Genomic DNA, 19,026 nt, shown 5'->3' on the forward strand with positions numbered 1-19,026 from the left:
CTCGGTGAATTCGCTGTGTGCTGATGGATCTGTTTTTCTGTGTGTGTGTGTGTGTGTGTGTGTGTGTGTGTGTGTGACAGGGTGCAGACAGGTAACTCATACTTCACCTGTAAGGGTTTAGGTAAGTAGTGTCACTGTGGCTGTGTGTATGTGTTCCTGTAGAGGGCGCCGTGCTGCTGCGTTCGGTTTGGTGCTGATTTCTTTCATTTTACCAAAAATGAAAGAAAATTTAAAATAAACACTTTCATCAGATTTATTTATTTATTATTTTATTAGTGAATCGTGTTAATGAGCTCTGACACTCTTCACCTGGTAAAAAAAACCCTCAGTAATACCATCAGATACGATTGATTTGTATTTGTAACGTATTTAATAACAATAAAAACAGAAACACTCCATAGTAACAGTATTACATTATTATGGTACAGTGTGTGTGTTACAGTGTGTTCTGGTGTGTGTGTTACAGTGTGTGTGCTACAGCGTGTGTTATAGTGTAACAGTGTGTTATGGTGTGTGTTACGGTGTGTGTGTAACAGTGTGTGTTATGGTGTATGTTAGGCCGTGTGGTAGTTTGTGTGAGTTTGTGTGTGTTTAGCCCTGACAGACGGCTAATTGATTAGCTTTAGCGCTGATGTTGTTGATTAGCTCTCTCAGTCGAGCCTCTGAAGCATGCAGGTGTTGGGCGTGGCTCATCAGCTCGCCCCTTGCCCCCTGCAGTGACGCCTCTTTATCTAGAACAGAGAGAGGGACACAGTAAATCCTCCTGTGTGTTTGAGAAGTGCATTACAGTCGTAACATTACGTCTGTTACAGTCTGAATGTGTCGTACCTGTGAGTAGTCTCATGATATCGGCTGTGTCCTGAATCAGCAGTGTAGCCTCGCCCTGTAAAGTGTGTAAACGATTTCCTGCTGTATTGCTCAGGCTGTTCAGGTTAGCGTTCTGCTTTAGCTTCTCCAACTGCTCCTGCAGTAACGCCAGGTCCTACACACACACACACACACACCAAAAATCATTAAACAATTCACGATCAACATTAGAAGTGATAAAAACGTTCATACATCACAAACTAAAGTCTGATACCAGCAAACTCCAGCGTGATTCTCTCAATCAAATAACATTTTAAATAAAAAATGCATTGTGTGTGTGCATGTGTGTATAAGTGTGTGTGTAGGTAGGTGTGCGTTTGTGTGTGTGTGTATAATTGTGTGTGTGTATGTGTATGAGTGTGTGTGTAGGTAGGTGTGTGTTTGTATGTGTGTGTGTGTGTGTGTGTAGGTGGGTATGTGTGTGTGTGTGTGTGTAGGTGGGTATGTGTGTGTGTGTGTGTGTAGGTGGGTATGTGTGTGTGTGGATCCTACAGATGGGCTGAGAACAGCGCAGAAGAGTTCCAGAAAGCAATTAGCAGCACAGAAATCCGAATTAGCTTAGATAACTTTCTGGACACTGCGTACATTCACAGTAAAAAAGGAGTAAATCAGGCAGTTAAAAATATTAATCAGATCTTTAAAAATACAGCAAATAAAGCTCAATTAAAAATTTAATCTAAATCAAAACCTAAATCTACAAAAGATGACAGCTGGTTCGACAAAGACTGTCAAATGTTAAGAACAGAACTCCGTAAAATATCAAACCAAAAACACAGAGATCCAAACAACAGTAACACACGACTTCTTTACTGTGAAACCCTCAAACAATATAAACGTACACTCAGAACCAAAAAAGCTCAGTACACCCAAAAACAACTAACAATTATTGAACAATCAATCAACACACATCAATTCTGGGACAATTGGAATAAATTAAAACATAGAGAACAGGAAGAATTGGCCATTCAGGATGGGGATATCTGGACAACCCATTTCCAATCACTCTTTAAAAATGTAGAATTAGATTCAAATCCTGAACAAAATCAAATTATTAGTAAGTTAGAGGAACTGGAACGGGCTGTTAAAAACCACCAGAATCCTCTAGACTCTCTCATTACTGAGCAGGAACTTAAAAACAACATTAAAAAAACTAAAAACAAAGAAATCATCAGGACCTGATGGGATCCTGAATGAAATGATCAAACACAGCAGCTCCAAATTTTACCTGGCGATGTTAAAAGTCTTTAACCTGGTTCTGAGTGTCGGTTCCTTCCCTGAAATCTGGAATCAAGGTCTCATAACACCCATCTACAAAAGTGGAGATAAATTCCACCCTAATAATTACCGGGGCATCTGTGTGAGCAGTAACCTGGGGAAGTTATTCTGTAGTATAATTAACTAAAAGTCAGATTGGTTTTCTACCAAATTACCGCACTACCGATCATATTTACACCCTACACACCCTGATCGAAAAATATGTAGTTCAAAATAACTCTAAAATATTTGCATGTTTTATTGATTTAAAAAAAGCTTTTGATTCCATTTGGCATGAAGGATTGTTTTATAAAATGTTAGAGAGTGGTGTAGGGGGTAAAACATCTGATCTTATTACATCCATGTACACAGAAAACCAGTGTGGAATAAGAATCGGCAGTAAGAGAAACATCTCATCTCTCAGGAGCGTGGAGTGAGACAGGGCTGCTGTTTAAGTCCAACTCTATTTAACATCTATATTAATGAATTGGCCTCCATGTTAGAGCACTCAGCCACGCCCGGTCTCACTCTACACGACTCAGAGATTAAACTCCTGCTGTATGCAGATGATCTGGTCCTGCTGTCCCCCAGCGCTCAGGGTCTCCAGCACAAACTGGACCTGCTGCAGCAGTACTGTCAGACCTGGGCCCTGACAGTCAACCTCAAAAAGACCAAAATTATGACCTTCCAGAAAAGAGCCAGATCTCAGGGAACCAAACACACATATAAATTAGGACACCATGAAATTGAGCACACTAAAGATTATACTCACCTCGGACTAAACATCAGTTCCACAGGAAACTTTAACCCGGCAGTAAATGAACTGAGAGAAAAAGCTCGCAGGGCGTCGACGACATAAAACGTCAAACATTCGTGGAAATTCCAGTTCGAATCTGGCTTAAAATTTTTGAATCAATAATTGAACCGATTGCTCTATATGGCAGTGAAGTTTGGGGTTCGCTTACACACCATCAATTCCATAATTGGGACAAACATCCATTAGAGACCCTGCACACAGAGTTCTGTAAAAGCATCCTAAAGGTGCACAGACACACCACGAACACACACCACTAACACACCACTAACACACACCACTAACACACACCAATAACACACACCAACACACACCAACACACCACGAACACACACCAACACACCACTAACACACACCACTAACACACACACCAATAACACACACCAACACACCACTAACACACACACCAATAACACACACCAACACACCACTAACACACCACGAACAATGCGTGCAGGGCAGAATTAGGCCGATTTCCACTAATTATCAACATACAGAGAAGAGCATCAACTTCTGGAACCATCTAAATGAGAGCGACCCCCAAACTTATCATTATAAAGCCCTGAAACACCAAGAGCTGAGCAAACATACCAGTCCCCTCATCCAACTGGTCCTGAGTCACTGCACCCATACACCACTAACACACACAGATACACCACTAACACACACAGATACACTAATAACACACACAAACACATTACTAACACACGCCGCCACACCACTAACACACACAGACACCCTAATAACACACAGACACTCTAACACACACAGATACACCACTAACACACACAGATACACCACTAACACACACCAACACACTAATAACACACAGACACTCTAACACACACAGATACACCACTAACACACACAGATACACCACTAACACACACCGACACACTAATAACACACAGACACTCTAACACACACAGATACACCACTAACACACACCGACACACTAATAACACACAGACACTCTAACACACACAGATACACCACTAACACACACCGACACACTAATAACACACAGACACTCTAACACACACAGATACACCACTAACACACACCGACACACTAATAACACACAGACACTCTAACACACACAGATACACCACTAACACACACAGACACCCTAATAACACACACAGATACTCTAACACACACAGACACCCTAATAACACACACAAACACATTACTAACACACGCCGCCACACCACTAACACACACTAACACAATAAAGACTCAGGAACAGAAGAAATTTGTAAACCCAATTAGAATAAACCAAATTACACAAAAACTCCGAACTAAATATTTGAATTATTGGGAAACTGAAACTAAAACTCAAAGTAAAATGCAGTTATTTATTATTTGTTGTTATTTATTATTTGTTGTTATTTGTTATTTGGCCCTAAACAGACACTACAGTGCAGCAGATTATCTGAGCACAGTATCCGACCCTAAATTAAGAAACACCCTGACGAGGTACAGACTGAGCGCACACGACCTGGCCGTGGAGACGGGGCGACACACCCGGTCCTGGCTGCCCCGGGAGGAGAGGTCGTGTCAGCACTGCACTCTCAGTACAGTAGAGACGGAGCTGCACTTCCTCACCCGGTGTACCAAGTACCACCACGTCCGCTCCCAATTCTTCCCTAAATTTAACAACATCATCCCCAACTTTACCTCCCTCCCAGACCCCGACAAACTGCCCCACCTACTGGGGGAGCACAGAGAGAGCTGCACACTAGCAGCACTCTATACACACACCTGCCACCAGGTGAGGGACAGTGGGTGACCACGTCTCATACACACATACACACACAAACTGATTGTTTTACTACCTCATTATTGTAAATATTATACTTTTTATTGTTATTATTTTGCACTGTTTTTATTAATATTTTATTCTGTTCTATATTTTTTGCACATGTAACTATTCTGTATATTTTTGTTCTTTCTTATTTTTATTGTTTATATTTCTCTGTAACTTGCTTTGGCAATACGAATGTCCTTATTTGTCATGCCAATAAAGCTTCTTTTGAGTTTGAGTTGAGTGTGGGGTGTATGAGTGTGTGTGTGTGTGTGTGTAGGTAGGTGTGTGTTTGTATGTGTGTGGGGTGTATGAGTGTGTGTGTGTGTGTGTGTGTGTGTTTGTATGTGTGTGGTGTGTATGTGTGTGTGTGTGTTTGTATGTGTGTGTGTGGGGGGTGTATGAGTGTGTGTGTGTGTGTAGGTAGGTGTGTGTTTGTATGTGTGTGTGTGTGTGTAGGTAGGTGTGTGTGTGTTTGTATGTGTGTGTAGGTAGGTGTGTGTTTGTATGTGTGTGGGGTGTATGAGTGTGTGTGTGTGTGTATGTGTGTGTGTGTTTGTATGTGTGTGTGTGTGGGGTGTATGAGTGTGTGTGTGTAGGTAGGTGTGTGTTTGTATGTATGTGTGTGTGTGTGTAGGTAGGTGTGTGTGTGTTTGTATGTGTGTGTAGGTAGGTGTGTGTTTGTATGTGTGTGGGGTGTATGAGTGTGTGTGTGTGTTTGTATGTGTGTGTGTGGGGGGGGTGTATGAGTGTGTGTGTGTGTAGGTAGGTGTGTGTTTGTATGTGTGTGTGTGTAGGTAGGTGTGTGTGTGTTTGTATGTGTGTGTAGGTAGGTGTGTGTTTGTATGTGTGTGGTGTGTATGAGTGTGTGTGTGTGTGTTTGTATGTGTGTGTGTGGGGTGTATGAGTGTGTGTGTGTAGGTAGGTGTGTGTTTGTATGTGTGTGTGTGTAGGTAGGTGTGTGTTTGTATGTGTGTGTGTGTAGGTAGGTGTGTGTGTGTTTGTATGTGTGTGTAGGTAGGTGTGTGTTTGTATGTGTGTGTGTGTAGGTAGGTGTGTGTTTGTATGTGTGTGTGTGTAGGTAGGTGTGTGTGTGTTTGTATGTGTGTGTAGGTAGGTGTGTGTTTGTATGTGTGTGTAGGTAGGTGTGTGTTTGTATGTGTGTGGTGTGTATGAGTGTGTGTGTGTGTGTTTGTATGTGTGTGTGTGGGGTGTATGAGTGTGTGTGTGTAGGTAGGTGTGTGTTTGTATGTGTGTGTGTGTAGGTAGGTGTGTGTTTGTATGTGTGTGGTGTGTATGAGTGTGTGTGTGTGTGTGTAGGTAGGTGTGTGTTTGTTTGTATGTGTGTGTAGGTAGGTGTGTGTTTGTATGTGTGTGTAGGTAGGTGTGTTTGTATGTGTGTGTGTGTGTAGGTAGGTGTGTGTTTGTATGTGTGTGTAGGTAGGTGTGTGTTTGTATGTGTGTGTAGGTAGGTGTGTGTTTGTATGTGTGTGTGTGTGTGTGTAGGTAGGTGTGTGTTTGTATGTGTGTGTGTGTGTGTGTAGGTAGGTGTGTGTTTGTATGTGTGTGTAGGTAGGTGTGTGTTTGTATGTGTGTGTGTGTGTGTGTGTGTAGGTAGGTGTGTGTTTGTATGTGTGTGTAGGTAGGTGTGTGTTTGTATGTGTGTGTGTGTGTGTGTGTGTGTAGGTAGGTGTGTGTTTGTATGTGTGTGTGTGTGTGTGTGTAGGTAGGTGTGTGTTTGTATGTGTGTGTGTGTGTGTGTAGGTAGGTGTGTGTTTGTATGTGTGTGTGTGTGTGTGTAGGTAGGTGTGTGTTTGTATGTGTGTGTAGGTAGGTGTGTGTTTGTATGTGTGTGTGTGTGTGTGTGTGTGTGTAGGTAGGTGTGTGTTTGTATGTGTGTGTGTGTGTGTGTAGGTAGGTGTGTGTTTGTAGGTGTGTGTTTGTATGTGTGTGTGTGTGTGTGTGTGTGTAGGTAGGTGTGTGTTTGTATGTGTGTGTGTGTTCTCACCCGTGCAGCAGCAGTAGATTCGTGTTTTGCTCCCTCCGCTTGTTCCGCTGCCTCCTCCGCGAGTTTCCTCCCTCTGAGCTCCTCCTCCCTCAGTGAATCCAGCAGGGGGCGCAGTGACTCCACTAAATCTGATCCCTCTTTCACTAACCCCTCTGCAGGTACCAGCTGCCACTCTACCTGAGAAACACACACACACACACACACACACACAGCACAGGTTGTACATGGGGGGGGGGTCAAAGTCACAGAGACATCAGCTTTAAACTTGCTGGAGCTTCAAACACAACAGACAGACAGAAGTGGGCGTGTCTGAGGGAGGGAAGGTGAATCTCCTCTTTGATGCTGTAACAGTGCCTCCTGCTGGCTGGTTAAATATCCATTAAAATCCACCACTGTCTGGTGAAAAGAAGTGACTAGTAGCTGTTCACATTTTGGATAAGCCTTATTCCCACTCAGGTTGTTAATCCAGACTGATCCCTCATACCTCATTATCACTCACACAAAGACTTCAGGAGAGGGAAACTACTCACACACTAGCTGTCGTTTTGGTTACGTCTGTTATGTGTATAAGTGAGTACATCACAAATGCTAAAAAAAACAAAAACAAACCAGAACCACCAGCCTCGACGTTGTGCTAATTTATTTGAGCGTACCTTGGCAACGTTCTGTTTGGCGTTGTTGATGAGGTCCAGGCTCCGCTGCAGTTTGTCCTCCATGTCATTGAGGGCGCTCTCACCCTCGTTTAGAGACACCAGAACCCCGTCAGTACTGTCCTGCAGCCCCAGCGCCGTGTCCCTGCAGCACACCAGTAACTAGCCTTTAATTGTGGTGGTTAGCATGTAGTGGTGTTAAATCTTCACTTTAGCATTAGCACGTTTTGAGCTGTAGTGTGACCTTTAGCATGTAGCCAGTTTAAGCATGGGGGCGGTGTTAGCATGTGCATTAGCGTGTTTTGGTACCTAGCTTTCTCAGCGTCCTGCAGGAGTCTGTGTGCCTGATCGAGCTGTGACTCGGCGGTCTTAAGGACCGCGGTGCTGTCGGGCAGTGAGGAGGCCACGCCCTCAATCTCCTTCAGCTTCTTCTTTAGGGCGTCCACTGTGTCGGGCAACTTCACCCCCAAAACACCATCACACACTCGCTGTACCACCGCCGGGTCAGAGGAGGGGTCTGCACACACACACACACACACACACACACACGTATGAGGAGGATAAAAGACTAACAGAAATCGCTGGTAAATGAACCCAGTATGAACAGAACCCACCTGACAGGAAGTCCTTTAGCTTCTGTAGGAAGTTCTTAACGTCTTTCAGTTCATCATTAATGTCATCACGGGAACGCTTCATCTGATTGGCCAGCTCGTCTGTGGACAGTCTGACCTGATTGGTGGAGCTCTGAGATTCCTGTATCTGTAGATAATTAAAAAAAAGACTCAAACGCTCAGTTACTGTGTGTGTGTTACCTGTGTGTGTGTGTACAGTGTGTGTGTGTTACCTGTGTGTGTGTGTACAGTGTGTGTGTGTGTACAGTGTGTGTGTGTTACCTGTGTGTGTGTGTACAGTGTGTGTGTGTTACCTGTGTGTGTGTGTGTGTACAGTGTGTGTGTTACCTGTGTGTGTGTGTGTGTACAGTGTGTGTGTGTGTACAGTAAGTGTGTTACCTGTGTGTGTGTACAGTGTGTGTGTGTTACCTGTGTGTGTGTTACCTGTGTGTGTGTTACCTGTGTGTGTGTGTGTGTAGTGTGTGTGTACTGTGTGTGTGTGTTACCTGTGTGTGTGTGTGTGTACTGTGTGTGTGTGTACAGTGTGTGTGTGTTACCTGTGTGTGTGTGTACAGTGTGTGTGTGTTACCTGTGTGTGTGTGTGTGTACAGTGTGTGTGTTACCTGTGTGTGTGTGTGTGTACAGTGTGTGTGTGTGTACAGTAAGTGTGTTACCTGTGTGTGTGTGTACAGTGTGTGTGTGTTACCTGTGTGTGTGTGTACTGTGTGTGTGTTACCTGTGTGTGTGTGTGTGTAGTGTGTGTGTACTGTGTGTGTGTGTTACCTGTGTGTGTGTGTACTGCGTGTGTGTGTGTGTGTAGTGTGTGTGTACTGTGTGTGTGTGTTACCTGTGTGTGTGTGTACTGTGTGTGTGTTACCTGTGTGTGTGTGTGTGTAGTGTGTGTGTACTGTGTGTGTGTGTTACCTGTGTGTGTGTGTACTGCGTGTGTGTGTGTGTACTGTGTGTGTGTTACCTGTGTGTGTGTTACCTGTGTGTGTGTGTGTGTGTAGTGTGTGTGTGTGTTACCTGTGTGTGTGTGTACTGCGTGTGTGTGTGTGTGTACTGTGTGTGTGTTACCTGTGTGTGTGTGTGTGTAGTGTGTGTGTACTGTGTGTGTGTGTTACCTGTGTGTGTGTGTGTAGTGTGTGTGTACTGTGTGTGTGTGTGTGTGTGTAGTGTGTGTGTACTGTGTGTGTGTGTTACCTGTGTGTGTGTGTGTGTAGTGTGTGTGTACTGTGTGTGTGTTACCTGTGTGTGTGTGTGTACAGTGTGTGTTACCTGTGTGTGTGTGTGTGTAGTGTGTGTGTACTGTGTGTGTGTTACCTGTGTGTGTGTGTGTGTGTGTGTGTACTGTGTGTGTGTACAGTGTGTGTGTGTTACCTGTGTGTGTGTGTAGTGTGTGTGTGTACTGTGTGTGTGTGTACTGTGTGTGTGTGTTACCTGTGTGTGTGTGTGTGTGTGTGTACTGTGTGTGTGTACAGTGTGTGTAGTGTGTGTGTTACCTGTGTGTGTGTGTGTGTAGTGTGTGTGTACTGTGTGTGTGTGTTACCTGTGTGTGTGTGTGTGTGTGCACTGTGTGTGTGTACTGTGTGTGTGTACAGTGAGTGTGTGTAGTGTGTGTGTGTACAGTGTGTGTGTAGTGTGTGTGTGTACTGTGTGTGTGTGTGTACTGTGTGTGTGTACAGTGTGTGTGTAGTGTGTGTGTGTACTGTGTGTGTGTGTGTATTGTGTGTGTGTGTTACCTGTGTGTGTGTGTGTGTGTACTGTGTGTGTGTTACCTGTGTGTGTGTACAGTGTGTGTGTAGTGTGTGTGTGTACTGTGTGTGTGTGTACTGTGTGTGTGTGTGTTACCTGTGTGTGTGTGTGTGTGTGTGTGTACTGTGTGTGTGTGTGTACTGTGTGTGTGTACAGTGTGTGTGTAGTGTGTGTGTGTACTGTGTGTGTGTGTACTGTGTGTGTGTGTGTTACCTGTGTGTGTGTGTGTTACCTGTGTGTGTGTGTGTACTGTGTGTGTGTACAGTGTGTGTGTAGTGTGTGTGTGTACTGTGTGTGTGTGTACTGTGTGTGTGTGTGTTACCTGTGTGTGTGTGTGTTACCTGTGTGTACGCCTGGCTGATCTTGTCGTTGAGTTGCTGCAGTTTCTTCTTTGTCTCTGTTGAGTCCTGCCCCGCCCGGTGACTCCATGGTAACGCCCCGACACACTTCTCACCCTGAGCACAGGGGGGCGCTCCCTCTGCTGGACACAGTTCCCCCTCACACTGGTGCGGTGAGCACGGTGAGACGCGTTTACTCCCACACACCTGCTGAAACACCAGCACACTCTCATAAAACTTACAGTGCTGGGTGTGTGTTGTCACTGATGTCAATGTGTAGCTGTGTGTAGAATCCGTGCCTGTGCAGCTGTAGGTGTGAGGTTGTGTAGTTGTAGTTGTGTGTAGCTGTGTATTGTCCATGCCTGTACGGCTGTAGGTGTGAGGCTATGTAGTTGTAGTTGTGTGTTTTTGTGTGTAGTTGTGTAGGACCCGTGCCTGTACGGCTGTAGGTGTGAGGTTGGGACGGGTTGCCAGGTCCTGTAGGAGTTTCTGTAGGTTCTTGGTGTTGTTGGGCTGGATGCGGTTCAGGTTTGTCACGGCGGCGTCTCTGACTGAAGCGGATGTGTTGATGATCTGCGGCGCCCCGTTAGCGAGCTTCTCTGCGTCCGCTGATCTGCTGAAGGCGTTTTTAACAGCATCTAAAACTCCTGCAGTAACAAACACAATCAGCTCAGAACATACAGACACAGACTCCAGGATTCAGACCCCGATCCCTGTGACAACACGACACGTGCAGGTAAAAAGAAGCAACTGGCTACCACGAACACATGTGTGTGTGTGTGGGGGGGGGGGGGGGGGGGGACCCTGACCCCCTCAGTCAGGGTCCCGGTTTTTACATTTTCATTTACATTTTCAGCATTTAGCAGAAGCTTTTATCCAAAGCGACTTACACAGTGAGCAGAACACGATGAGCAATTGAGGGTTAAGGGCCTTGCTCAGGGACCCAACAGTGGCAACTTGGTGGTGGCGGGGCTTGAACCGGCAACCTTCTGTTTACTAGTCCAGTACCTTAACCACCAAGCTATCACTGGCCTTATTTAAACGTACATGCTGCAGAATGAAACGTTCCCGTCATGTGTTGTTTAATAAAGCTGAGATGTCTGGTGAGGTGTGGGTGGTGCAACGGTTCTCACCCAGGTAATTAGAATCGTCGAAGTGAATGGCAGCATTTTTCTTGGCATCATAAACCACATGGAGATCAGAGAGCTGATCCTGCAGTGTGCGCAGCTCCCTCTGCAGGTCTGGAGGAGAAAATGCACCTCGCCTCAGCCCATCAGTGATCTTCATCAGCTGTGACCTGAGAGAGGTAAAAGGATCAGAGTTCCAGTAGTTACATGCACAAAAGAGTCTGATACCAGAGTGTAAACACACAGCAGTAATCTGATCATCAGAACCCAGTGTGTGTGTGTGTTACTCACCGCAGTGTACGGGACCGGTTTTCGTGGATGGTGTACAGGTCTCCGTCGTTGGGGAGCTGCAGCAGTGATTGGGTGATTCGGCGGAGTGTGTGTTGCGCCTGTGTGATGCGCTGGAGTGTGCGTGGGTGGGCGGGGTCGCTTGTGCCCGGCATGGTGTTGGAGAGGCGGTTGAGCCAGAGCGTAAGATTCTTCAGCTCACTGTCCAGTGAAAAGAAGCAGGACGGGCAAACGGGGCACTGGGGGTACAGGTCACAGTGGCCTCTACTACACCTATCACACGTCTTACCAACCACGCCCTCCTTACACACACACTCACCTGTACGGCTGTCACACCCACCCGGCACGGTGCCCGCCCTGGCACAGGTACAGGCTGGGGGAGAAACGAAGAGAGATTCTGGAATTAAGCTTAGAGTTTATTCATGTGAACGTGAGAGTGAGAGTGAGCGGCGTTCTGACCTCTACAGCCGCTCAGCGCGTCTCCGTACGTGTTCTCCGGGCAACCGCTACAGGTCCGACCCCCGAAACCAGGGCGACACACACACTGACCCGTCAGCTACAGAAATACAGAAGAAAATCATCATCACACCTTCTGCAGCATCTGCGTTAATACTGAGCTAAAATCGGCCTTTCAAGAAGTTTTCTGCTACGTTTCGGAACATGACTGCAGGGATTTACTTTCATTTAGGCGTATTAGTGAGGTCAAGCGCTGATGTTGTAAGATTCAAATAAGGCCCAGCTCACAGTCGGCATTCCAATTCATTTGAAAGTGTCGAGGGCAGTGGAGTTACTCCACACACAGGAACCCACGGTGCAAGGGACTCGTGTTCTTGTGGTTCCTCTAGTGCGGTGATGGTGAGTGTTAGACGGGGTCGGAGACGGGGTGGGGGAGGTGTGTACTGGGGTAAGCACTGGGTACCTGATCACATTTGTTGTTGATGGTGTTGGTGATGTCACAGTTGCAGCTCTGGCAGCCTGACGGTGAGTTCCAAAATCCCTCAGCACAGCGGTCACATGACCTTCCCTCCACGCCGGGCTGACAAACACACTGTCCTGTCACGGCATCACAGTCGCCATGAATGGAACCCGCCGCATCGCAGGAGCACTCTACACACACACACACACACACACACACACACACACACACACACACACACACACACGTCTAAGAGCAGTACCAACCAGATCCCAACATCCCAAAATGCATTGCAACAGTGTAGTGTTGATAATGTGGAAACAACTTACTGGAGCAGCCGAGCGGGTCGGAACCGCTGAGGCCGAAGTATCCAGGTTTACAGCGGTCACAGCGCGGTCCTTCCACATTATCCTTACACCGACACACTCCTGTCACCTCATCACACCCCACTGATCCTGCACTGTCACACTGACATGCTACACACACACACACACACACACACACAATCAATATACATACAGTGATTTGAAAAAGTTAGGACACCCCATAAAAAACATTTGTCTTTTTAAACATAGTTAAACATATGAACATTTGAGCTTCATTTGAACAGTACTGAGAGATGGAGCTTATATCATTAAACAAAAATTTTTTACAAATTACTTTAAAACACAAGTTGTAAAATGTAATGAACAACAATGAAAGTTTATTGTGAGGAAAAAGTTAGGACACCCCCACATTTATTACTACTTAAAATGTCTAAAATTAGAATCCGGTGCACCACATCAGCTTTTATCAGCTGCAATGATTAGACCATCGGCTGAGGACATTGGAATTTTATTTAAACCTCAGACATTAGTTTGGTTTGCTCTTGATTGTTGAAGTGAGTGGTATCACCATGGTGAGAACTAAAGAGCTCTCTGAGGCCTTCAGAAAGAAGGTAATAGATGAATATGAGTCTGGGAAGGGAATTAAAACGATCTCAAAACAAATAGAAATCAGCCATTCCACTGTCCGGAAAATCATTTACAAGTGGAGAACATTTAAAACAACTGCCAACATGGTCAGGTCAGGCCATACTAGCAAGTTCAGCCCAAGAGCAGAGCGCAAGATGTATAAAGAAGTCTCCAATAATCCTACAATGTCATCACCGGATCTACAGCTAGCTCTTGCCACAGTTGATAGGAAGGTTCATGCATCTACCATGAGAAAGAGTTTGATTTTTATGGGAGGTGTGCAAGGAGGAAACCCTTGCTGTCAAAATAACATCAGGGCAAGACTAAAGTTTACCAGAGAACACCTAGACAAAGACCAGGACTTCTGGAACAATATGCTTTGGACACATGAATCCAAAATTTAAATATTTGGGCACAGTAACAGAAGACATGTTGGTACAAACCAAACACAGCATTTGAGCACAAGAACCTCATACCAACTGTGAAGGATGGAGGTGGAAATGTCATGGTTTGGGGCTGCTTTGCAGCAGCAGGGCCTGACAGGCTCTCCATTATAGAATCCACAATAAATTCTTCACTGTATCAGAGGGTGCTTGAGGAAAGTGTAAGACCATCTGTCCAAATACTGAAGCTGAAGCGGAGGTGGACCATGCAACATGACAACGACCCAAAACATTTCAGTAAATCCACCAAGAAATGGCTCAAAAGAAAGAAATGGAGAGTTCTGGAATGACCAAGTCAAAGCCCGGATTTTAATCCTGTTGAGATGCTGTGGGGTGATTTGAAACGGTCTGTGCATGCAAGAAACCCCTCAAACCTCACACAGCTAAAGAAATTCTTCATGGAGGAGTGGGAAAAACTTTCTCCCAGTCGATGTCAGAGACTGGTAGATGGTTACAGGAAATGTCTAATTGAGATTATTTCAGTCAAAGGGGGAAATACAAGCTATTAGCGCATAGGGTGTCCTAACTTTTTCCTCACAATCAATTTCCATTTTTGTTCATTACATTTTACAACTTGTGTTTAAAAGTAATTTTTTCAGTTTTATTTGTTTAATGATATAACCTTCATCTCTCAGTACCGTTCAAATGAAGCTCAAATATTCATGTTTAAATATGTTCAAAAAGACAAAGGTTTTCATGGGGTGTCCTAACTTTTTCACATGACTGTACATGTTATTATATAGTGTATAGTCAGTGAGTCACTTAGACATGTAGTGGTGTGTGTATGTGTGTGTGTGTGTGTGTGAGACGTACGTAAACAGGTATCGGATCTCTGCATGTTACTGTAGGGATTTCTGTAGTAGTTAGGAGCGCAAAGTTCACAGTGGATTCCTGCAGTGTTGTGTTTACACTCCTCACACACTCCGCCAGTCTTCCGCCCGCTACGCTCGTACAGCTCAGAATCAAAATAACACCGATCAGCGTGATTATTACACTCACACCCTGCAACACACACACACACACACACACACACAGGGTTAGAGTCAGAACTGACATAAAGCACACCATGGTGTTACAGGTGTGTATCGTACGTTGGCAGGTGTGTGAGTCGTCCCTCTCTGCTGGTTGCCATGGTAGATCATTGAACAGGTCTGCACAGCGCTCACAGTTCACTCCCGCCGTGTTGTGCTGACAATCGCACACTCCATTTACCTACACACACACACACACACACACACACACACACACACACAGGTTTAGTAGTGTACAGCAGTGTGTGTGGTGACCTGATAGTGCTGTGTGATGAAGAGCTGAGATGTGAAGGTCTGATGGTGCAGCAGTGTGTTAAGTGTGTGGTGTGTGTAACTGTGTGTGTGTAACTGTGTGTGTTTAGTGTGTGATGAGTGTGTGGTGTGTGTTAAGTGTGTGTGTTTTGAGTGTGTAGTGTTGTGTGTTTTATACCTGAATGCTGGGCAGGTAATTGGAGGCGGGGCCAGACAGGCAGCGCTGGGCGTGGCCATGGCAGAAGCAGGAGCCGGTCACCTTCACCTCCTTTAGGGCGTAGAAGCGTGATGGGTGTCGGCCGGGTGTGTAAGGCACCTCCCCAAATCGAGTCAGATTTATACGCAGCCCCGTGTAGCCTGACAACTCTGAACATCAATCAATCAATCAATCAATCAAACAGTCCAATCAATTCATTAATAAAGCAGTTATTACTGGGGTTACTGGATGGTTCTTACTCTGGATCTTTCGTTCCTGTGGCAGGAGAACGTTGGAGAACTGCAGCAGTGGATGGAAGTTCACCTGATAAACACCAACATCCATCAATAACTCATCAATAACAAACACACAGATCAATACCAAACACTCGGATCAATACCAAACACACAGATCAATACCAAACACTCAGATCAATACCAAACACACAGATCAATACCAAACACTCAGATCAATACCAAACACACAGATCAATACCAAACACTCAGATCAATACCAAACACACAGATCAATACCAAACACAGATCAATACCAAACACACAGATCAATACCAAACACTCAGATCAATACCAAATACACAGATCAATACCAAACACTCAGATCAATACCAAACACAGATCAATACCAAGCTTTAAACCAACACTCAGTGAAAGTGTGTGTGTGTGTGTGTGTGTGTTGTTACCCGTTGGTCCTGGTAGGGATTGTTTCTGTTGGAGGGGAGGGTATAGCAGTGAGGGCTGTCGAGGTCATAGGTTGTTGCCGTGGAGACGTGTGGGAAAGTGGACGTACAGTCGGTGGCCATGTAGATGGCAGGACTCCACGTCTGTCCGAAATCTGACGACCTCTCGATTATCAGAGCATCCGGTCTGGGACCCTGCAGGTCATTGGGAGAGTGTGTTCAACTACTGCATGTTTACACTCTGTGTGTGTGTGTGTGTGTGTGTGTGTGAGTGTGTGTGTGTGTGTGTGTGTGTGTGTGAGTGTGTGTGCACCTTAAAGTGTAGTAGCAGAGTGTCCAGGTGAAACAGTTGCTTCAGGTCCAACTCTATAGTGACAGGATTCACATCTACACACACACACACACACACACACAGTCAGTAATGATAGAGATGTGTCATGTTTCATAAGAACTAATAATAATAATTTATCCTGTAAACATAATCAATAAGATTATAAACTTTCAACAATTAATAAATCCTGTAAGTCAGGAAACTGATTTTATTCAAGAGAATTTATACAGCTGTTGTGGCTACAGCACCAGAGCTTAATCATTAGGAGGGGTGACCATAGTGCTGCACAGGGACAGCGGCCCTGACCAGGATGAGTGTTAATATGTGGAACCTTTTCTGGACTGCCACCATCGCTCGGCTCCGGCAGAACTCAGAACATTCTGGATTGTGTGGGCATCCCGACCCTCCGGGTTCCTGGAGTCACATGGACAACACTTCATTCTCCCCTACACACACACACACACACACATACACACACACACACACACACACACACACACAAACACACACACACACATACACACACAAAATGTTGAGCTTTAAATCATCTTTTACAAAGTCACTCTCATAAAAATACACAAACTGCAGCAATGTGCATGTATGAGTGTGTATATTTATGTGTTTGTTTGTGTGGTGTGTGTGTGTGTGTGTGTATACCTGTCCAAAAGGTGTACAGAAGACTTCGATGCCATTCAGGCCACAGGTAGAGGTAGCTTTAAGTTCACCCTCTCTACCCAACAGTATCTCACCCAAAGGGGGGTAACATGCGCCACGCCAACATTCCTGCTGCGCCACACACACTCCTGCTAACACTGCAACACACACACACACACACACAGTGTAACACTGGCACAGGAGGGTGAGGTCTCAGGTAGCTTGTGTGTGTTCTGTTTATCTTTCCATTTGTTTCATATATTAATACAAACTGAATATCTAAGCTGAACCTTGGACTCCACTCATCCACTCATCCCAGAGAACTCTGAGATGTTTCTGTATAGACTCGATTTATGAGTTTCAGGTTGCATTTCTTGATGCAGCGGTGGACTGTGTTAAGTAACAGCGTTTTTCTGATGTTCTCCCATCATATGGTTGTATTTATTACAGTATCATGACAGTTTCTCATGCAGTGCTGTCGAAGGTCACGCACATTCAACAGTGGTTTCTGGTCTCACCCTACACGGACATCTTTTCACAAAATTATGTACGGTAGATGGTAAAAGACCTGAATGTGCAATCTTCTGTTGAGCTACTATACATTTGTTTAATGTAATAAATTATAATAAGTATTTATTATTTTTTACAGGTATCAGCGTTTCTTAGTCAGCAATTTTAATAATCTTTATATTTACTGATGTTAAATGTGGCTTTAATGCTTTGCTGCAACCAAATATTGTAAAATAAAATTGTATGAAGTTAAAGTGTTTCCATGTGATGATTACTGATCTAATACTGACACTTTAAATACAGAGGGTGAAATCACAATACAAAATCTAACCATACATGTATATAGATATAAAGATAGAAATAGATAAGGAGAAATATTTAAAGAATATATGTATGTATATATATATATATATATAGTTTAAATAACTTTTAATGAAGTAAATAAAGGGATTTTAGTAACAAAGTTGCTGATTTGCTTGTTTTTAGCGTTTATAATTAAATGGATGATTATTTATGATGCTCTGTACTAGCATGATGCTAACATGATGCTAAGCTTCGTGTCCACATCCAGCCTGAGAGAATCAGCAGCTTCTGTTTAATCCTAAATATAAATAAATATAAACTCTTAAAAGGTTTTTACTCACATGAGTTCTATAGACACACTATAATGTGTAAATATTAAAGAATAAAGTTGTATATGGTTTTAATGTATTTTACTGTCAAATCATTCCAATTTGCACTTCGTTTCTTCTGCATTAAAACAGAATGAAAAGTTTAGAAGATAAAGAAGATAAAGGCTGTTTTAGGGTTTAATGATTGAGGTTGTAAGAATAACAAGAGCTTAATTCTTTCACAAAAATACTTTAATATTCTTAAAAAATAGTTTTCACACCCTGCTGATCCAAACCTCACAAATCTGCTTCCAGTTCTCACTAATATAAACTCACTGTTGTACTGTTGTGTGTTATATTTCTGTTACTCTGCTCAGGCAATATAATTTATGTTATATTAATAATAAACACCGACCTGTTATGTGTAGAAAAATCAGCGCCTTCATCCTGAAGAATCCGCTAATAAACACCATGAATCCCGTCTGCCTTCTTATTATTAATATGAATTATTATTGTTAATTTACTGTGTAAGATTTTAAATCCTCAGCTGCTCTCTTCACAAGATGGATTAAACTCTCTACCTGCTCACTCACCTTTATTTAAACACACCTGTGTGTGTGTGTGTGTGTGTGTGTGTGTGTGATAAAGACATTTCCGTACAGCACCACACCCGTCATAATAATGAATCAAAACAAACATGCACACACACGTTCACACACACACGTTCACACACACACACACACACACACACACACACACACACACGTCTGGAACCCTGATCATCACTAAAGTGTTTTATAGATTCAATGAGATCTGTAATGTGTAATGTATGTTTAATGTATGTGGACCCCTCTCCTAATTTTTTCCTAATAAGCTTTTTAAGACACACCCACTGTTTAGAGGTGTATGTAAT

At 44.1% G+C, this 19,026-nt stretch overlaps 1 protein-coding gene across 2 annotated transcripts; it reads right to left on the reverse strand.

Annotated features, from left to right (window-relative positions):
* Window positions 1-351: 351 nt before the first annotated feature.
* lamb3 (laminin subunit beta 3) lies at window positions 352-18,588 on the reverse strand. 2 transcript variants are annotated; one of them, XM_062986515.1, is made up of 22 exons: window positions 18,529-18,588; window positions 16,996-17,150; window positions 16,670-16,784; window positions 16,321-16,394; window positions 16,011-16,202; window positions 15,571-15,634; window positions 15,293-15,480; window positions 14,923-15,043; window positions 14,645-14,833; window positions 12,765-12,911; window positions 12,439-12,626; window positions 11,979-12,075; window positions 11,523-11,892; window positions 11,238-11,401; window positions 10,540-10,751; window positions 10,108-10,311; window positions 8,015-8,159; window positions 7,710-7,917; window positions 7,404-7,545; window positions 6,751-6,927; window positions 829-982; window positions 352-731 (listed from the first exon to the last, which is right to left on the reverse strand). In XM_062986515.1, the coding sequence occupies exons 1-22, from the start codon at window positions 18,584-18,586 to the stop codon at window positions 592-594; spliced, it is 3,504 nt and encodes a 1,167-aa protein (XP_062842585.1). In that variant the 5' UTR covers window positions 18,587-18,588; the 3' UTR covers window positions 352-591. The 2 variants fall into 2 exon arrangements, with proteins under 2 accessions (XP_062842585.1, XP_062842586.1); XM_062986516.1 differs by lacking the exons at window positions 352-731; window positions 829-982 and having other exon boundaries at window positions 6,814-6,923.
* Window positions 18,589-19,026: the final 438 nt, after the last annotated feature.

The sequence above is a fragment of the Trichomycterus rosablanca genome, chromosome 24, assembly GCF_030014385.1.
Source record: "Trichomycterus rosablanca isolate fTriRos1 chromosome 24, fTriRos1.hap1, whole genome shotgun sequence".
NCBI lineage: Eukaryota > Metazoa > Chordata > Actinopteri > Siluriformes > Trichomycteridae > Trichomycterus > Trichomycterus rosablanca.